This window comes from Rousettus aegyptiacus, unplaced genomic scaffold (genome assembly GCF_014176215.1).
Source record: "Rousettus aegyptiacus isolate mRouAeg1 unplaced genomic scaffold, mRouAeg1.p scaffold_m13_p_18, whole genome shotgun sequence".
Taxonomy (NCBI): Eukaryota; Metazoa; Chordata; class Mammalia; order Chiroptera; family Pteropodidae; genus Rousettus; species Rousettus aegyptiacus.
Genome location: NW_023416293.1, coordinates 10,156,601 through 10,177,830, shown reverse-complemented (window position 1 = coordinate 10,177,830; position 21,230 = coordinate 10,156,601). Strand labels below are relative to the sequence as shown.

At 46.5% G+C, this 21,230-nt stretch overlaps 1 protein-coding gene across 8 annotated transcripts in view; it reads left to right on the top strand.

The window, feature by feature from the left end:
- The window catches only part of ESRRG (estrogen related receptor gamma), a 507,255-nt gene that overhangs the window by 53,468 nt on the left and 432,557 nt on the right, over nt 1-21,230 (top strand). For 2 of the 8 annotated variants that reach the window (XM_016165014.2, XM_016165011.2), the window contains exon 1: nt 2,191-6,456. The exons of the other annotated variants lie outside the window; for them this stretch is intronic. In XM_016165014.2, the coding sequence (XP_016020500.1) occupies nt 6,446-6,456 (11 nt within the window). In that variant the 5' untranslated portion in view covers nt 2,191-6,445. Of the gene's footprint in view, nt 1-2,190; nt 6,457-21,230 lie in introns of those variants that run through there. 8 annotated transcript variants of the gene reach the window in all.

The following is a 21,230-nucleotide window of genomic DNA, read 5'->3' as shown; positions in this document are numbered from 1 at the left end:
CCTGTTCTTTTGACCTTCGGCACCGTGGGTGGCAGGATCGGCAATGGGAGGGGACAGGATCGCGCAGGCCCCTCGGGGCGCCGAGGCTGGACGCAGTTCCCTGCGTTCCCGGCACCCAAGCCTGGCCCGCCGTCGAAAAGCTGCGACGTTTCAGCAGGCAGAAGCTGAGGGCGAGGTTTCCAGCTTTCCGTTTTTCCCGCTCCCGCGAAGTCTTTCACGCAGACGCCGCCGCCGCTTTCAAAACATGGTCATTTTCACGATCGCAGTGCCGCGGAGAGGGGGCCGGAGCGTCACGCAAAACCGACGGCATCCCGCGTGGCCTTCCAAGTGTTGATGCAAGTAGAATTAATTCAGAGGCCAGGGGTGTCTCAGGGGTCCATTTTAAGTTGGCACTGGACTTCGGGGGTGACCTCCCCATGACTGCCTAGGCAGAGCCCGGCCACCTCCGTCTTCAGATGCATCCAAACTAACGTATTAACTAGCGTTTAATTTTAACTAGAAGCAAACCTAGGTTCAGAAGTGGATGGCTGTTTGTTCCTTGTCCTTGGTTAGCAGTGAGGTAGTTACGAATGGTCTGCCTGGCATGTCACTCTTAATTTATTTTGGGGAAAGAGCAAAAATAATACTATCTTTATCATCAGTGGATTATTTCGTGACGTCATTTCTTAGCTCATTAAGGGATTTACTCTAGGTTTTAAACTTACCTGGTTTGTGGCTGCAGTGAGGAAGATACCGATTCTGTGTATCTTGCATTAAATTAGTTTGTGGCTAAAGTCAGACTTTCTGTGCCTTTGTAGTTCTCCCTGGCCTTGTCTTTCTATTTCTGCACAGTGAATTTAATAAAGAAACTATCTTGGAGTAATAATTCCAACAAGCCCTGGACATTCCTTTGGGGAAAGAGGACTGACCTTTTTCCTGTTTTTAATAAAACCTCAGTGAATTTGGGCTTGCCTCTTCTACAGTCCAGTGCAACTATCTTTTTATTTCATATTTAAGGGTGGGGTGAGCCCCTTTATTTCCTCCGAGTTAGAAGCCCGAAAGTGGACCTTGGAAAAAAATGGCTCTTGTGAGGTTTGTACTACACATTCCTGTTACGTTTGGTACTTATTTACATGTATTTACCTACTTGAACTTACATGATCTCTTTTGTTGTTGTCAGACTTTCGTTATTTATTTGGAATTTAATATCCCACTTATTTCTAAAAGAACTGCTTTTGTAATGTGGAGTTGAACTTTGCTCCTAACTGTGACGCCGGGCAATTTTAAAAGCTTTGTTTTGTCTTTGTCTGTCTTTGAATGAGGAGCATTTGACACATTGTTAACTCATGAAAGTCCCACTGGATGGATAATTTGGAATGGAAGAACTTAAGACCTTTTGGGGGAAGAAAAAGAAGAAATCCACAAAACCTCTTCTGATTGTTCTTTGTGGGCACAAAAAATATTTGGCATACTAAGTAAAACAGCCTATCCATGAAAGTGTGATATATTTTTAAGTGGAGTAATGAGTATAAAATAACCATTTCTGAGGGATATCGTCTCCATCATCTCAAGATACCTGTAAATTTGTTTCGATCGTTAGGGAATTCTGAGCCATTTATTCCCTGGTGCCTCTCCGATGTTCAGTGTTGCTTTGATTTTATAAGTCAGAGTTGACTCTCTCCTCCTGAGTCCTAGCGGAGTCCCAGAGAGAAAGAGTAATTTAGATGCTTCCAAAAGGCAAAAAGCTGCGGATAAACGTAATGCGCATGGCACAGCCGGCAGGTTTGAACTGGGTTCAGAAGACAGGGTTCGCGTGGGTCCCCGCGTGCTGGTGGCTCCCGTCCGCCCGCCTTCGCCGAGGGAAGACGCGTTGTTTGTGGCCAGGGTTTATTTCGCATCGTCTTTCTTGAGCTCGTGCAGCTTAATTACACAAACACGAGACTCCAGTGAGTGATGGGGGCACCAAGATGTTCAGAGGAAAGAGGAAATCACTAGACTCCTAAAAACCTTTAAGTGGATCTGCGTTATCTTTAAATTAAACGTAACTCTGACCTTTGTTGACTGTCACCATGTGACCCTGATCATCATTTCCTAGCATTCTTTCCCACGTCCACCATGTGATTTGCATCGCCTCCTCTGTAGGAGGTTGGGTGGGCGTGAGAAACAGTCTTTAAAAAAAACCATGTACATTTTTATTGCAAATAAAACAAACAAACAAAAACGACACGAATCAAATGCACGTCCTGATGTACTCTATATTTACGTGCTGTATGAGTATGTGTACTTATAGGTGGGTATGTATATCATATACGTATTGTGGACTAGCCAGGACAAAAAAGAATAGCATTCTGCCCCCCGAAGCGCCTCCCCGTGTGTCGGCGCCGAGCCGATGGAGAAGGGACGGTTTCGGGGGTGAGAAGCCAGCATGAGGATGAGACCGCGGGCGCTCGTGCGGCGGGGGACCACGTGGGCTTTGCCTGCGTCACAGAGCAGCGGTGGCATTCTGCCCCGCGCGGCGCGGCAATCGGACTCCGTAAGTTAGGCGCAGCTGCCCCGCGGCATTACCGGGACGTTCTAAATCCAGAGCCCTATCCCGAGCCGGGAGCCCGGATCACACGATGCACCTCGCCCAATCCAGTCCTTTGTACCCCCCCCCCCCAAAGTAGCTATTATTCTATTCTAATCACTCTGTCGTAGCTTTAGAAACACGTTTATCACGTGGTGTGCATCCTCGAACACTGTGTTTAGCCTTGCTCATTAAAAAAAAAAAAAAAATCGTGTGTCTTTCAGGATCCTTTTCATCTGAACGCCCCCCCCCCATTTCCTGTCATTTCCTTACGGCGTGTGTCCAGAGGAGCGCGGGCTGCCTGACCGCCTGCAGGCTCCCTGAGCCTGAGCTTTCTGAGCTGCGTGCTCACAGCTCAGCTCACCACATCCTTCTGCACCACTTGCATTTCCGTGCACGTCGGCGTCTCGGTCACACTCGGGTGTTATCCTTTTGGCAAGACCACAGGTGCTGGTTGGCAAGGCTGCACTCCTTCCTGGAGCTCAAGCTGATCCATGTATCCAGTGGGGAGCTGTTCAAACTGGGTCTCAAGTCCAGGCCTTTGGTAATAGCAGGTATTCTAGGTTCATCTTGTACATTTCTTGCCCAAGATCTGGAATCAGCCATTTTTATAAGAAACCTTATTTTTTTTTTTTGGGTGAGAAATATTACAGTTTGGGTGCTACGGATTCTCATTGCTACGTGGTCACTATTTCCTAACCCTTTGTAGAGGACGGGAATGAGGATCGATCGATCGATCGATCTTTCTATCTGACAGACTCATTACAAATATAGATAGATATATCTATACAGTTTAACACATTTTTATGAACTTGTGAGTTCATATTGATACTCCAAATTTGAGATTACAGAGTTGATTTAACCTCTTCAGCATTACATTTATGTATTCTTTCTTCCCTGAGAATCTCGATTTTCAAGGACACGGGATAATAGAATTAGAATATCCCATAATTACTCATCTTTTTTATTCCATGTTACTCATACAATAGTCTCAGGAGAACAATGCTAATAGCCCCAATGCGGTTGAAAACAAACATTGTTTTTGCATCCAGTCTCCCTGAAACTTCCCTCGTTTCTGAATTGTTGTGCCATGTCTACATTGTCAGAGGAATTAGCTATTAGACACTCTTGTCTCTACCTCTCAGCCTTCTGTTAGTCTTATTTCCATAGGTAACCGCATATTTTAATATTCACCACCAGTCCCTGTGTTGATGGGCTCTCTAATTGTTTTGATTGCCTGAAGCCCAGTCTCTGCTATGTTCTTTAGAGAGGATTCATGGGAACAATATTCCTTCAGTTCTTGCCTATACTCTGTAATGGTTTGAACCCTTTATACTCATAAGTCAGTTTCGCTGGATATAAAATTTTTAGTGTCTCAAAGATGTAGCTCTGTTTTCTTCTGGCGTAAAATATTGTTGTTGAAAAAAATATGGTGATACTTTCATTTTCTTTATAAGTCAGGTACCCTTTTTGCCTAGAAAGCCACAGGATTTTATTAGAACATGTCTTGGTATTGGGTTTTTATGGGTCACTATTGTCAAGTACATGCTATACTTTTTCAATTTAATTTCAAGGTTTTTTTTTTTTTTTTTTTTTTTTACGTTTCATGAAATTTTCTTGAAGTATAGTTATTAGTACGGTGTTTGTTATGTTCTTTTGCCTTGGTTTCTTCTTCACAATCTCTCGTTATCTATATGGTCAGTTTTCTTTGCCAATGTTTACTGTTTGTCTCTTTCTCTTTAAACTTTTTTATCTTTTTTATTTCTTTTTTACTTTTTAGCTTTCCTCCTTTTTACTTTTTATACTTATTAAGGGATTATCCATTGTATTTCTAGTTTAGCTGACATTTACAAAATAATTTTTTCCTTTTATTTCTAATTCTTTTCTGAGTCCTGTCACCCTATTTATTGATCAAATCTGATTGTGATGTTCTTTCATATTTTGTATTATTTATGTCTTTATGCTTCTTTTGAATGATAGGTGGTTATAGTTTTGATCTGTGTTGTGAGAATGCTTTTGTTGTCTCTAAGGATGTTTTTTCCTTTTCTTTTCTTTTTTTGATTTTTTGTAACCACAATAACTTCATATGGGATTTGACCTTGACACTTTTCCGTTGTTTGTTTTAATGTGAATTAATTTTCCCAACCTTTTAGAATGTGGTAGAATTCAGGAAATTTCCCCAACTTCACAGAGCTGTGCGTGCGTGCATGTGCATATGTGTGCGCGCGCGTGTGTGTGTGTGTCTGTCTGTGTTGTGTTGTGTTCAAGAAAATAGATTCTTTCTGAGATTCCTGGGCTGCTGCTCCCTCTCCCACGTTGACCTAGACCTGCTCCTCCTCCCATAGCTCTGACTCCATACCGCAGACGTTTCTCATCAGGAGGGACTTAATCTGTAAAAACGCACTACACACAAAGCTCCACTCTATCCCTGTCACTTCTGCCGACCACGGGCCCTGTGCACTGAGGTGCTCAGAAGGACAGAGGCCCTCGTGGTGGTAGCTGCTGTTCCCAGCTGGCCCACTGAACTCTCTCCTGTTCTTGGGTCGTTGGATTCCATTTCCATTATTTCCTTCTCTTCCTTCCACCCAGATGCCCTTTCCTGGTGGCGTCTTGTGACTATTGGTGCTTTGCCCCCCCAAAAAAAACTTACTTGGGATTCGTGGAGAAATTTTATCTCTTAGTTTTAAATGTCGAGAGGTTTTGGTTTTTGTTGTCCAGTGGTCTCTTCGTATCATATTCAAAAGACTGAAAAACCATTCTGCCGTTGCTGCCAAAGTCTTTCTGGTATCCCCCCCCCCCAATAAATGCCTTAGATGATTATTGACATGCATCTGAGAAGCAGCAGCTGAGGAAAAAGGATGCAGCCCAGGTCTCCAGAAAGGCTTGCTTCCGTACCAGCTGACTAGCCCAATAGTCTAGAAACCGTGAATCCATTTTCAGGGGCACCACATTCTATTGGCTGGTCAGCCTGGAAATAGAAAAAGTCTTGCGTAGTTTTGTTTTTGTTTCTGTATACGTTTAGTTTTCGTTCCTTCAATAAACATGAGTTTCTATTTATACCTGGACTTCTTTCAAAAATAAACATATGGTGACTTATAAAAATAACAACTATAAAAAAAGATATATAATTAATAATGTCTGGCTGAATACAAGACTGCTGAAACAAACAACCTAAACATCTTGATGTTTCAAAGTATTTCTTTCTTATACCACAGTCTAACTTGGATTAAAGGGCAGGGCGAGAAAGGAGCTGTGCTAGTATTTCAGGGACCCTGGGCCACCTTCAAGGGCCTCAGAATCAGAAGCAGTGGAAGAAAAAGAACACAGAATATTGCAAAGGAGAATTTTAGGGACCAGTGATGTCATACATTATTTCTACCCGCAAACCACCACTGGCCAGAGTTCAGTCAGGTAGATCCTTCCGACAGCAAGGGAAGTTGGGAAAGAGAGTATAACTGTGTGCCCAGGAAGGGAAGAAAATGGGGATTGGTGCCAAGATCTGCCACAAAATAGGAAGGAAATGTGAAAAGAGTAAGGAATAATTTACCAAGGTAGAGAGGATATTTCAGCCAGAAAAGAATTGTTTAAAGACCTGGATATAGGGAAGAGCATGTTGGCTTTGGAAAACTAAAAGAATTTTGGTAACTTCCTAAAAAGGGGGCTCGCACATTGTCTAAGGAGTCAGACCTGTCCCGTTTGAGAAAAGGGGCTATTGCGGTGTATAAGCAAGGGAGTGCCATCATCCACTTTTTGTTTTCGGAAGGTAACTCTGGCTCCCAACTACTATGGCAGTGTCTCTGAAATTGAAGAAGAAAGCGTTCCCGACCTTTCTGGATTGTGCACCTCGTTATGTACACCCAGGAAAACCCGACTTCACCTCTGCCTGTGCCCATCTGAATCATGCTGACCGGGTAGGCTCCCTTTAATGTGCTACGAGCATGACCAGAGTCTGCAGTAAGTTCTATAAATTCAAACTGGAAGTGTAATTCCGGATCTCACAGGGCCCGTGTTGTTTCAGTGATATTGTAATCAATGGCTGAAGCTCCCTTCGAAGCTCGTAAAGTGACCTCTCTTGACATTCGGTCCCCATCTGTTTTCCTCTCTGACCTTTCTTCACCTCCTGCGCCTCCCTATTCACTATGGCACAGTATTTTATTGCCGGGCGCCCTGATAATAACCACGGGAGCCATACATTTAGCTTTGTGCAAGTCATTACAGCCCGAGCAGGCGCCATGGTGGCAATGTCCAGTCCTAGTGTGCTTCGAGTCCTCCTCTTTGCCTAGACCGGAGTCCAGGAAGATGGCTACACCTGTTTTGTCATTCCTTTTGAGTAGAGCCCTGAATTAAGACAACCACGGGAAACGATCACAAATACATGATATCAGACACACGGACATCTCAAGGCATTGCCATGTCTTGCTAGACGCCTGTAGGAGGTTAAACAGGAAGTGAATAAAATGTGAGTCTTCTTTAGAGAAGCGTGTGGTCTCTCTGGCCTTTTGGCTCCCCCGGCGTGACCTTTAGAAGAAGATGTGATCGATAGCCAATTGGGCCATCCCTAGTCTGGCCATTAAGATCCAGGAGGAGAGAGCTGAGGGATTTTGATGAAAGCACCTAAAATAGCTAAGTGCAAACTTAGAAAAATACTCATTTTTTTTTTTTCAGTAGCTTCCAGAAGGTTCCTTAGCATCTGATGTATGATGCGCTTTTTCATTTTGGGCATCTACTCTCTTTGCCTAGATCAGCATTCCAGTGAGGTGTGTGTTTTGTTTTTTGTTTTGTTTCCCCTAAGAGCTCGAAACTGAATGTGTCAGTGGTGGGCAGCATCCCCCGTGCGCACGCGTGCACACACACACACACACACACACACACACACACACACAGCTTTGTGAAGAATGCCACGCTGCCAACTTCATGGCTGAGCCTTTCTCGTAAAGCAGTGCCGCATGCAGGGGCCTTTGTGACATAGGGACACCGCGGGGCTTCCAGATGTCCCCGCGCCTGGGAAAACATGCCAGCTCCTCCTCACCACGTTGCCCTTATATCCGGGGATGATAACCACGATGACTGCCAGCCCTTCAGTGGTTCTTGAGCATGAACGACCCTGCTTTCCTCCCAGCAGAGTAAAAAATAAATAGATAAATAAAAAAGAAAAAAAAAAGAAAAGAAAATAACTGCCATATTTTAAGAACAGGACCATCCGTTTGTCAAACCACTCAAATTGGGGCAAAAGAAATGATTTGGGGAACATGTAAAAAAAATTGTTTTCATATTTATTCGTGAATAATTCAACAGATGTTTAATGATTAGAACAAAAATCACACCATTTTTCTGTACCATTTCGAAGTGCTTTCTGTGTGACCACTTAAAGAGATATAATTCTGATATGACTGAGGAAGAATGAGTAAAAGAAGGTGGAAGGAAAGTCCCTCTTGAGCTCCAGGTCCATCTCCAGCTGGCCTGCTGACTTCCATCAGCCTCCCGTAATGCACAGGGCCCGCTTCGCGATCACGGGAAGTTCGTCCCTGGGCTCTGGCTGCAAGAAGCTCGATGTCTTAACCAGCGGCCTCAGGTTGCCTCCGAGAACCGTCTCAGGAACGTCCCACCGTTGATAACTGTCACCAACAACCAGGCGATAGTCATCATTATCCTCTCCTAAAAGCGCCTGGCACTTGCCCCATCGTAAGTCTAGAAATAGTCAAGTCAAGGCGAGTTTATTTTTCCTTGGAAGGACTCTTGGATATTTTAGTAGAGATGTTGCTAGACACCTGCCTCTGAACCCGTAGGTCTCTCTCCGGTCATTTTAGGAAGATGGGGAGTGAGACAGCAATATCGCAAGGTGAACGTAACGTATGGTTATAGCTCGAGTTGTAACAAGGAATTCATTTGGAATAATTTACAGATGGAGACGCCTCTGATGCTGATGCGTTCAGTCAACTACGGAACTTGCCCCGGCATCTGCTTCGGGGTGTCCCAGTGCGCCTTTGGAGATGTGCACGTGATCTCCTGAACCAAATCTTCAAGTCGATCTGTTCTTAATCGCCCACTTCATTCTGTGGCACTTCTTCGAAAGTCGCATAGCCGCTTAATTCAGAGTTTCATAATCGGCCTCAAAATCGTAGGTAGAGTTCCATTTTCCGTTCTCAGCATGTCTCCCTGTACAGCTCGAGATGAGTCTGACGGGGTGCTTTATTCAAAAACGCTTTCCCTGCTCTCGTCATTGTTATGTTCACAGAATCTTCGAGTATTTCATAAATAGGAAATAGGACTCCTGACGGATCAAAGCTACTTTTGCATAATGCCGCTTAGCTCTTTCGAAGTATGGTCGGTACATAATCCAGGGACCCCGTCTCTCAGGCCAGTTCCGATGATATATGGCTCTTTTTCTCTCCTCCCCGAACACAGAAAACGACAGCGAGTGTTTCAGAAACATCTGTAAAGAACGGACCGTGCCAGTGGGCATGTGTCGACTCATAACCGTTGCCCTTTTAATATGAGGCTCTGGCAGATGGAAAATCATCTGGATGTTGTGGTGACAGAAAAAATAACGTTGGCCTCCTCTCAGCTCTTTCCTCGAGAAGCCCCAGAAGCCTGTTTCTTCTCATGAGAAGGTGTGAGCAAACTTGAGCCGAAGCACCGAGTCAGCCATCGTAAGCATGAACTGATTCGCCCGTCAGAAGTGACAACCGAAGAATCGGCCTCAGGTAGCCTGGGGCTTTCTTCAGGTTCATACCTGAAGGGAAATCCTTGTGGGTTCAAGGCGAGTGTTTTCAGATGCTCCAGTCCTTCCCGCCTCCTTGTCTTTTCCTTCCTCTCCTGCCTCAGAACCACCTGACTGGAACCGCTGACTCCAGCTTCGTGGCCAGAGTGTTGGTCTGAGATCCTGGAGGTCAAGTAGGAGGAAGAAAGTCTTCTGCAAAACCTTTCTTCCGTCATTTCATCGTTCCCCTTCCCACACCGGGCCATCTCTAACCCGACGGACAAAGCAATGCTGCTTGACCAGAGTGGTCATTTTAAATGGCTCTGTTTTCAGTATTTGGAGCCCTAGAAGCATCTTCTCGTGGAGGATGCAGACACTTGAGGCCTTTCCCCAGGTTTACTGATTATTAGTTTACTGACTGATTCGCTTTGGTGTGAGTTTCGTCTGCTGCGACCGTTTATAAATGATCAAGTTGAGGAAAAGGTAGCTGGGAATTGAACCGAGGAGGAGCTGTGATGAACTGATCCACGTCTCGGTCCAGCTGTCAGATCCTTCGGAGAGTATTGGTTATTGCAGCTTGACATTTTCCCCATTGATCCACACTCATCTGCTGCTCTGTGGAGCTGTTGTTTCTTGAACAGGAGGAGATGTTGGGCTTCCCTGCCAGTCCCTTTCAGATGAGCAGTCATTCACGTGCAGGCTGTCTGGCCCCGCCGTTTTTCAGTCTTGAGTTGTCCCCAAGTGACCCATGATCTCAGACGATCGAGTCGCACAGGCTATGTGGTCCGTCCAACCTAATGGAAAGTAATGGCGTTTTTCTGGGCAAGGGCTATATTTTTTCGCGGTCTCTCTCACGTGTAACCTAATTTTTGTTGGACTGCGTTGAGTTTCACTACTCCAGCAACTCGTCTGGGCCAAGGAATCCATTTAGGAAGCAGCGTGGCCAGAAGTTCTTTCTCACCCTCCTGGCTCGGGTACCTTGGCCCATCCTCAGAGTCCAGGTCAGAGGATCGCGCAGGTGCGATTACCTTCTAATGAAGTTCTTTTGACAGCTCAGTTATCAAATTCTCTTGAGTGAGGTTCAAGCACGTCTGACTTGCAGTGCAGTTTGCTTTGAGTGGAGAGGGCCATCGGCCTTCTCATGGGAAGTTTTCTCTTATTTTTGCTGTCCCCTGTAGGTTTACTAACTTATGCAGATGGGTTCCATCTCTGTCCCAGAGCATGTAGTCACCGTTTCAGAAGCCTGGCTAACTTTAGTCACTCTTTGGTCTTTGAAGAGTCTCTGTGGACTCATGAGTCAGCATTGAGCAAATGATTCCTCACAGGCCTAATTCTGAGAGGCGGAGAGGAATGTTCCACGCGGATAGACGTAGGACACCGGGCCTGCTTCTCGGAGATTCGTGACAGCGCAGTAAGGGCTCCGAGAATGCCTGCGGTCAGAAAATTAGTTCTGTGGGCGATCTAGAATTCCCCGTGGGCACACAGTCTAGTCGGCGCGAGCTTGCCTAAGGAGGAACTCGTTAGATTCCGACTTACATGATGAGCGGAATTGGAAGCGAGGGAGGAACTTCGGAGAGGATATCCTGGACTGAGGGAAGGCACTTTCGAGAGCCCCTGACACCCGTCGTGATGGGGAATAGGGCGCTGAGAGGGGCAGGCGGAGCAGGAGGAGGCGGCGGGGTGCACGGGGCCCGATTCTGAAGGGCTCGTCGGCCACATTGACGAGTTCGATCATTCCCTGGGGTACGAAGGAAAACCATGGCCGATTTCCATCATCAGTGTAATTAGATGTGTGTTGTCAAAGCAGCTCGGAGGGCCGGTGCGTGTTGCAGGGCTGAGAACTTTCTCGCGCCGGAAGTTCCTACTGCAGCGGGAAGCTGGGGAACGCATTATATCCTAGTCTCTTCCAGTTTCAAGTCCTTTCTTTTCATTTAAAATGGTCGCTTTTGGGTGATTGCTCAGTCAGAGTTACCCACTCAGTCTCCTTCTCCTCAAGATGGCCCTGGTGCAGTGGGAGAGCTTCCTGTGCCGGGGGCATCGGCGGGAGGCGGCCAGGTCCCTAAGTGGGTCTTTGGTTTGCTCTGTGGGTCTCACTGCTGCCCTCTGCAGGAATGCTACCTCGTTGTCGGCCCGGCCATGCTGCTGAGCAATAGGCCGAACGAACTCACTCCATGCTCTTTCTGCCTGGGGATTATCTCTGCTGCCTCATCGGCCCCTGAGCTCTCTCTAGCATGGTTGCATCATGACGGCCTGAAGTGCGGCTCTGGTATGACACCCACCCCCTCCCAGCCTCTGCCCCTGGGAGGCTCCCCGGCCAGCTCCATCAGTGACTGCCCCTCCGCAGAGCCCAAGGGCCTTCTGCATCGTTTATACTACAGTCAAGCCAAGGGAGTGGCTAGGGAGCAAGGCCCAGGCCCGGGCTTCCTCTCTGCTTGGCCATGGTTCCCCACCGTCATTCTGCCGAGTCGCTCCAGGGCGGATGTCGGGGAGCACCCGATGGGAGAGTGCCAAACGGGAAGGGTAGGGACACTCTTCACATGCCTTCCTGCACGGGCTCTTCTCTCCAGAGAAGTGAGTCACGACTCGCATCTCCCGCTGGCGCAGCCTCTGCCTTCTTCAGCCTCCCCTGACTCCCTGAGCCGGAAAGGTGGGCTAGTTCTAACCCCTGCTCCCACCTCCTGCTCCTCCTCTGGGCCTGTGGTCAAACACGAAAATCTAGTATAAAAGCCAAAAGTCTTACTGTGGGCTTGAGAATTCCCTGTCTTGCTCTTGATAAGGCTTGGATCAGGGACTGCCGTCCAGATACAGAGGTCAAGCAAATCAGTTGCGAAACTCACAGCTGAGCAATGTTTGCCTTCTTGGTCATTCCCATCTAGTGCCCCTACATAGTACCCCCGAGGACGGTAGACCTCAGGGCTCAGTCACGGTGACGGATAGGTGCAAAGGATGATGATTTATATACATCAATTAGTATTTCCAAAATAGTCTCCTTGTTGAAGGTAGAAACAAGGTCCGCTGGGAGAGGCGTTGGTAACTCAGACTTAAGTGATGATAATGTGGAGGGAGAGAAGTCAAGAGAACGACACGTAGACGGCAGGATTTACAGTAGCTGGTACTCGATTCAGTGAGGCGACTTAGTCAAAAGCGAGGATCTCAGGTTTCTGGTTCGCACAGATGGATGACAGTGCCATTTACTAAGACACAGGACACGGGGCACGGAATCGTTTGGGGGGAGCCGTCCACTTCTGGACATGCCAGATTTGAACATTCCTATGAGACATCTAAGTGGAGGTATCTTGTAACCAGTAAGATGTACAGATTTAAAGCTCAAAATGGATATTCCTAGGGGAAGTCAGATCATAACCATTAGGGTGGCCGATGAGTATAAATTATAAGCGTAATAACTCATCCAATGGCTGCTAGTTTGGTGCAGCTGCCTCACTGTAGGCAGAGGCTCACCAGGGAGACCAGGTGGTGAGCACGACTGTGGGGGGCAGGTCCTCTCCCATGCCGTCTCCCATGGGTCATCACTGCGCCTCTTCTGAAGGACACAGCTTTCATTTACATATATCAATACATTCAATCAGTTTACAGAAAGTCATAGGGAATAATTTTCTCTCCAGTGATGTTGTGTATTTCTACTCTGATCCCATTCTGTGTAGCTCTTAAGATTTCACTCTCAAAAGTCAATTTCATTTCTGTTGTTACTCTATTCCCCAAATACTTGCAAAAGTGTTGATGAGCAGTGAAGCTAGAAATGTAGGTTGGGGCAAAATAAGTAGAAGATATTTGGACTTTATCCTACAATCATCAATGGAGAGCCAACGAAGGGTTATAAGCCAACAAGCGAGTGACGTAATTTGCATGTGCTTGACTAGGATGACTTCCGTCATGTGATGCCAGCAAGTTGACTCCTTCAGTCAATTTAATACCAATATATCGATCATCTCTTTTGCATAAGAGACTGTGCTAGATGCTACGCGGAAAAGTTTAAAAAAAAAAAATGTCTCCAGTGATTATGTTGGTATCCACTTGGGATATAAGTAGAAAAATTAGCACTCATTTTAGGTTTGATTTGTAAAGGAATGCCCAGCATAGAATGTCAGTGTTTCCTGACATAAACGCTTTTATTGAAGACATGCCTTAACCCTTTCGGGTCACAAATAGCTCCATAGACTTCATTGTTTTCAGCTCTGAGAATGCCGGCTTACTTGTCCTTGTGGCATTCTTTTTGTCATTTAGCGGAATTCTATTATTTTCTTTAGAGTCCTAATGGAAAGTCTCGATGCAGCCTAACTATGAACTTTGATTTCATTTTTAAAGACAAAAAAAAAGAAGACTTTTGTGTGAAAATTACATATTTCAAAAGAAATAGCCTAGGAGAGCAGATCTCTGAGGGGAAGCGGCAGAGGAATTCTCGCAGGGTTGGATTTGAAACATCTCTGACCAGCTGGGTGAAAATTGTTTTGAAGATGGATTACATTCCCTGATCAAATAGAAGAAAAATGACAGCTGCCGTCGTATCTAGGAGACACCCGTGTGCCATGGCCGTGAGCCACACTCTCCTTCCCACCCGGCCTCGCGGTGGAAGCCTTCCAGTACCCCCAGCTTTGGCAACTGGGGCCACTTTGTGCCTTCTCATGGAGCCTGGCCGTCTTAGAACCCGAGGGAATGCTCTGGACTTCTCATTGTTTTCCCTTGGACCTTCCCAAGTGTGGTTAATGGGTGATCTTTTCTTTCAAATGTTTAACCTAGCTGTTCCTCCGTTTCTGCCCCTTTTAGTACCTGAGTCAACTGTATAGACACTTGTACGTTAAATATGTGAGTTGGGGGGTTTTGTTGAAACGGTGTTATGTTAAAAATTTCCATCGGGTGTACTTTAGGGGTGTGTAGATAGTTTCCTGGGTTTTGAACTTCCTCCAACCTGGTATTATGATTTTTTGTTTCGTATTTCCAGTCTTGCAAAGGTTAATTTTCTTTACTGCTGTGAGTGTTTGATGTGAATCCTCCTATATTAATGTGGTTTTTGAAATGAAAAATCCCTACATGCACAAAGAGTGCCTTGGATAGTTTTGCATTTGCAAATAAAGCCCTAACAAATGCTCATTTAAAAAAATATATTTTCCCAGCTGAGCACATTAAGGCTATATGCAGCCTCTTTGTATGCACTTCAATAAACCAGGTGTGCTTCCGGAGATTAGCTATTTTTTATAAAGAATGATTTTGAAATAAATGACAATGGGCTCATTTCTCTTTATGCTGAGGATAACATTAAAGGGAAACTGCCGTGATTAGTTTTAATATCTCCGATAGCTTAATGAGTACTTACTAAAAATGTGAGTGTGTGTACGTGCGTGCAAGCGAGCATACGCATAGAAGGTAGATACGTGTGTACACACGCGCCCGCATAATTTTCTACCATCTTAAGTAATACCTGTCAGGGATTTTAATAACCCGAGGCCAGTGAATGATTCCGGTAGCTGCTCTTACTGAAGCTTTCGGCAGGAAGTCCATTTTCCCGTGGAGCTGGTTCTTTTTTTTTTTTTTAAGTGCCAGTCAGAAAATAGGAAAATGGACTGGACTTTTCTGTGTCCGGTGTAGCCAGTGGTTGCAATGCCTGTTCGTCAGTCCTCCGGGGCTCTTCGCACCTTACGCCTCTTCTGCGACGTGAGTGGGAGGCCAGCACAGGGATGTGAGGGACACTTCGGGGTGTGTGCGGAATAGTTAGTGTGCGGAAGACACTAGGGACCCATGGGAGATGGATTTCAGGCTTCCCGGAAGGGGCCACGTTAACTTACACAGAACGGACCTGGTAGGGGATGGACCTGTGTCGCTCCCTGGGTCTTTCCGGTACATTCCCGTCGTTAATGAATAGAGCGAGTATGGTCAGATGGTAGGAGGGGCCCTGTGGTTGAGGAATTCAGCGAAGTGAGAGAACCAGGTGTGTTATTAGTCGGGCAGAGGTTCAGGTGGTTAATCAAGGAGGCCAGTCCGGGCAGGGGGTCCCATGTTGCTGAAGGGAGGAGGGTGGTCAGCAGACAGCCCAATTCCAGAGGGATCAGCTGGACACCTTGGGGAGGGGGAAGGACCCCCTTGACCTTCTGTATTTCGAGATCACCTCCCTCCTTCAGTAAACTGGAAAGGTGGCAATTGCTTTATTAGAGAATTGACTGAGTCTTGATTATTTAGAGACAGATTATCCAGGGCACAATAATCAATGGATCCGTAGTTGGTGTTTTGCCTCCTTTTTTCTTACCTTTGGCTATTCTAATGCTATTGATACCTTTTCTAGAAATTGGAGAGAGAAAGGTAAAATTAATATCTAGTATTTTTTTTCCCCTTTTGTTCAGAACTCTGATGGCCTAAGCAAAGGGACAAAATTGAAGCTGTTCCTTATGTGCAGAGAGTGACTATCTAGGAAAGACAGGGTTCCATATTTTCTCTGACCCCAGGTAAATGATCTTTAGCAATCCGTTTTGACTTCTTAGTTTTCGTTTTGTTCCTGTGTGGGCACAATCTATATAAAGAACATTAGCACTTTCTCCTTAGAATTATGACTTAAATTGCTGTCTATATGTGTTTTTTAAGAGCCAGGATGTGGGTGCAAATTAACATTCTTCTTTTTCCTCTTAGCCTGAGAAGCTGACTCAATATGGGCTTAATGAAAATATGGACAGAAATAGCTAAATTTAAAAAGTCTGGGTTGAGATAATGGCCCTTTAATAAAAGCATTGAGGAACACTGTCATTGCAAGATTCTTTTGGGGCTTTTGTCAGATGGAAAAGGGTCAGCAATGATGCGTTTCATTTCAGGAAGCGTGACTGAGAATTTTTGGTTAACTAGAGTGAAGTCGTGCAGTATTCATTTATTACTGATAGGTTTTGAAAATGACGCAAACTTTTCAGGTTGAGTCTGGCGGTTTTATAGCGTTTGAGTAAAAGAGGGAGGCCAAGCCCCTGCCAGCTTCCCCCCCGCATTTACGGAGAGCGTCTTCGAGGCTCCATTTAGCTGCAGCCGACGAGAGCTGCTTGCTTTGCTGTGTCTGGAGCTGGGATGTGGTATGACCGACCCAGAGATGCATCAAGTGTGTCTTCTTTGCTCAGTTTCCTAATGGGTGTTGGGACTGGAGCATCTAACACGCAGGTTATCACGGGGCGGTGTTTCTTCTGTGTGTGTGAATGCCGAGGCATGCTTAGTGTCCGGCATTGCATTTGAACCGGGGCTGGGAGAGAAAGCAGAGAGAGGAGTTGGAGAGAGCGTGTTTCCGAGGCTAGCAGGGAGATCCCCGGCCACTGAGGAGCGGGGCGGTCAACATGCTGCCCCAGAGAAGGTGGTGTGTGCGCCCCATCGCCACGGAGGAGAACTGTGGCTCCCTTCCCTACCTCCCACCCAGCGCAGTGGAGAAGCTGAAGGACAGCAGTTCCCGGCTGTGGCCCAGCCCTCACTCCTTGCCAGATCTGAGCCTGCTGGTGGCTGGCCTTTCAACACCTCCCTTTGGAGAGCCCTTTTTTTTAAAAAAAAATAAAATAAAGTAAAATGAACAGATCGGGTTTCTAACTTTAGCCATGGCAGCTTATAATTAGAAACATCTCCGAACTTTCTTGTTTACAAACACCTGCACCAATGCCGTAAGTTTTCTGTTTTAGATTGGGCCCGGCTGGGGAAGAACGTGGAAGGGGTTGTAGCAGAGTCTGCGTATTTGTGTATTCTCTTAACTGCCCGCAGTGAGCCTGTGTGTGTGCCTGTGTGCTCGCTCATGTGTGTGCATACATGTGTGCAAATTGTTTCTTTACTTGCGTCGCGGGTGACTGCCTCAAGGCCGTCCAGCAAATGCTCCGGCCTGTGTCGCGTCCCTGGGCTCTCTTTTCCTGAGAGTCAAAGAACTCGGTGGTCAGTTGTTCTTTGGGACAAGGTTAGATTTTAAATGATACCCTAGAGAGAAATTTTCAGCCACTAATTTTAGCAACTCGGGATCCACATTGGTTAACACGCTTTCTCTATTTCCATAATTTCTATATTTCTATGTCATGCAGCATACTGTATAGCCGAGTGATTCAGGAAAAAAAAAAAAACACAAATAGAGCTATCCATAATATAAATCATTCTGCATTGTATCAAAGCAGAAACACAGATCTGGGGTTCAAACGAGCCCGCCCGGTGAAGAGATGGCTCCTTTCAAACTGCAGTAGAAGCATCGGATGATGCAGCAGCATGGCCAGACGGCAGGACTCGGCCCTGGAGGCCACTGATTCCAGGTCCTACGATGGGAATTGAGAAGCCCCTGGGTGCAGCGCCTGGATTATAATCTTAACGACTTCCCAGACAAGCGTCGTTGCTCCTCGCAAAGGATGCGAAAACGACGCCGCACGCCAAAGCCAGACTTAAAATAAGAAGTAAAATGAGAACACATGCTCACAGACCGATATTTATTTCTAATTAAAGTGGAGATCCTGTAGGAAACTAAGCAGGTGCGGGCTTTAGCTGTGACACTTGAGTCTGCCAGCTGGTTGGGTGACAGTCAGATGCCTGTTGACTACTTGATGTTTCAGGGAGAAAACACTGTAGAAACAATAAACAAAAATTACACATACAGGTCTTGTCACAGAAACCGATAGATGGAAAATTTACTTCTCAGATCTAATCCGGACTTAGCTAGGTTCTTGACTGTCATACTTGGGATCAATTAGATTAAATGCCTGTTTTAAGCCTCTCCTGGGCCTGTTCCTTTTAAAGCTAGATGCTGTATTACATGTGGGTGGATGCGAGCTTGTGCGTGTATTTGTACGTAGACATTCTTCCTACTCTTAAAATGCACAGCCTCTCTCTGTACCAACTTGCAATGGATGTTTAAGGGACGGGATGCATTCGCTGTCTTGTGTGAGGAGAGTGATGGAGAATTAGATGAGGAAGAAGGGCTTTGGGCGCCGCTCGGAGACTGTTGCTCTCACCAACTGTAGCGTTGGCTCTGATCTTTTTTTCGGTGTTTCTGACTATGGAGCCTCTTAGCGGGAGATCCCTGGGTCTTCACGATTTCATTTTTGTTATTAAAAAAAACAAAAGAGAGAGCATTTTTCATGCTTTTACATTCAGTATAACATCTTAAGCCAACATCGAAGGGGAGGCCATGAGCTGATAGAGGAGACTGTCCTAGCTGTCGGGGGGCGTGGGGCAGGGTAGAAGGGGCTCACTGCGTGTGCCGTAGGACAGGGGGATGTATTGCCAGAAGCTACAAATAAAACTCAGCGTGCTGTGTGTGGAAGCCATTGGTCAGGAATGTCTTCCCTTCAAGCCCGGCCAATTTCTGAGCCTCTCTTTGGGTCAAGTGGCATAGGGCCAACAACATTTATTGAGTGCCACTGTGTACTGAGCACAGGTACAGGGAAATAGGGTTTGGAGTCAAATTAGGTTGTTTTGGATCTCAACTCAAATGCCTGCCAATGATAGTATGTTACCTCGGACAAGTAAGTCAACCTCTCTAATTCATAGTTTTCACGTAATCAAAACACACCATTTCAGGTTTTTTTTTTTTTTTTTTTCAATGTTAAAGTTACCAGGATTTTGAAGATATTTCAGAAGAGAGGAACAAAACTAATTGCTGGTAGAAAAACCCTGAAATATTCCGAAAGTAAAACTCTCATCAGTTAAAAAAAAAAAGAAGTTTTTGATTACTAACTCATGGCCATAAAAGTTTAACTAAAGCAACAACTTTACAGTAATATTAAATCCTGAAGTCATAAGACGAATCATTTGAAAGTCATTGGAAAACTCCAATTCGAGGGCAGGAGAATATGGAGAAGAAGAAAAAAGGGGACGTTTCCTTCTCTGTGGCAGTCGAGTGTCAGGATGACACAAGCATCCTCGGTTCCCTTCTTCCTCAGACTGTAGGCAGGAGACAAGGCTTCAGAACTTTCTCCGCCAAGCCGCTGAAGAGACCGACCTTGAACTCACCAGCCTCGTAGCTCTTTCTTCTATGCCCAGTCCAGAAGTCTATTCCATTGCTACCTATATAACCCATTACGAGACCACTAGTCTGACATTAAAATATATATATATGTGTGTGTGTGTACATATATATACACACATACATATGTATATGTGTGTGTGTATTTATACTTTCTATGAATCAGAGGCCAAGAATTGGAGGACCATTATGTAAGTTCGGGGAGATAGCACTATGTTAAAATTAAGCTAGTAGGTCTTGCCATCCTTCACCTCTTGGTTTCTCCCTTCGCCCTCCTCCGTGTGTGTGTGTGTGTGTGTGCGCGCGCGTGCATGCATTTATTTATCGTTATTTCCACATGCTTCCATGGCGCACTGCCTACAAAGATTAAGACAGAAGTTGATGGGGTCATGTCGATCGCTCCATGACTGGGTATAGAACACTTTTCTGTTCAGGAGGCATGGGGGCAGGGTTAAAGGAAAAAAAATAAAATAAGACGGTCTTCAAATTGCAGGTGCTTACGTTAGAGGTGGACGGGTAGAACATACCGAGGTGTAAAGGATTCGAGAAGACGTGGAAGGTTTGTGAAGACCTCTGCACATTGGCAGGGCGAAGCCTCTGTGTGCAAAGTGCTTCGAAAGAGAGCGCGTAGTGGGTTTAGTTAAATCGGGTAACACAAAACTCTCGGAGGAGTGAAAAGTCTTTAAAAGGAGGGAGGGATGCGAGGTGCCTCCCCGTCGGGTGTTAGAGACGAATCTCGGGAGGGCGGAGGTCAGAGGGAAGCCCCACAGTCATCCTCAGGGGCCAGAGCCAGGCTCCTCGAGACGTGTGACAACACCTCAGCCAGTTTCCAGAGGACGCGCTCCGTCCGCGGTCCACAGGCACGCAGCCCGGCAGGGGTTCCTTCGACCTTGGAGGAGAGATTCTTCTCTGGCGGTCTGAGATTCCAGCTGAGATTCCAAGAAGTCGCTTAGCTCACGACGCCAGTGTGACCGAAGGGAGCCTGAGTGAAAAGGCGCAAGGCGGGGGCCAGCCTGCGAGAGGAGGCGCCGTGTCGCTCACGGGCTGTTTGCTCGTCACGTGCGTGCGCTGCTCTTGTCAGTCGGGCGCAGACTGTGGCCAGCGGCACAGAGGCGGCTCGGGCCGACGTGGACCTTCTTTGGACCCCAAGGAGTGCTTTAGAATCGCCCCGACGCCGGCTCATAATTTTTTGCACTGAACCACTAGAGCTTGCACTGCGGTCGAGTGTTTGACTTTCGTATTGAGCCTAAACATCCTGTTAAATATTGCAGGGCGTGGTGATCTTTATATATCTCACTTGCGCGGCCAGAGGTGTTCGAAGGGGCCTTGCCGCGAAAACCCGGGGATGCACGGCCTGCTTCTCGGTTGGTATGCCAAGTAACCTTGGCCTCATTCCTCCACTTCAGGCTTCTCCCACGTTTATTAAAACGAGTAGTAACTACCATAGCCATTCATTGTTTTTCAAGCGTATTAGCTGTTTACTAAACACTTGGGGGAAATGGGATATAACTGACTTGAAACGTGACCCCGGGGTCAGGTGTACGGAACACTTCTTGTACAGCATCCGTTAATTCTCACGGCCGTCCTAACGAGATAGACGTTGTTAGTCCCAGTTCAGCAGTGACGACTCTGAGGCCGAGACGTGCTGAGAGACGAGCCAAAGTCCAACAGCCGGGATCCGAACTCAGGGCCAGCCCATGTCGTCTCGTCCTCCGTCCACGAGGAGGGTCGGACGTTGGATTAGAAGACCTTTTGAAATACGTCGAACATGTTCCAGACACAGGAGTCGACGTGATAGAGAGAAGGTGTTGTTTTCCTGTATGACACAGGAAGTCCCAGTCCGGGACCCTGTGACGTCCGACGTGACTCCTCCACGGTGTTAACAGAGCCATGTGGCTCACGGAGTCCTGGGTGTGACACCGTGCGCCCCGCAGCCTGCTCCCTGCTCGTCCTCACAGGGCCTCAGAGCTCGACTCCAGGGAACGCTGCAGTGGGACCGAGGCTGCCTCACCTCGCCCCCAAGT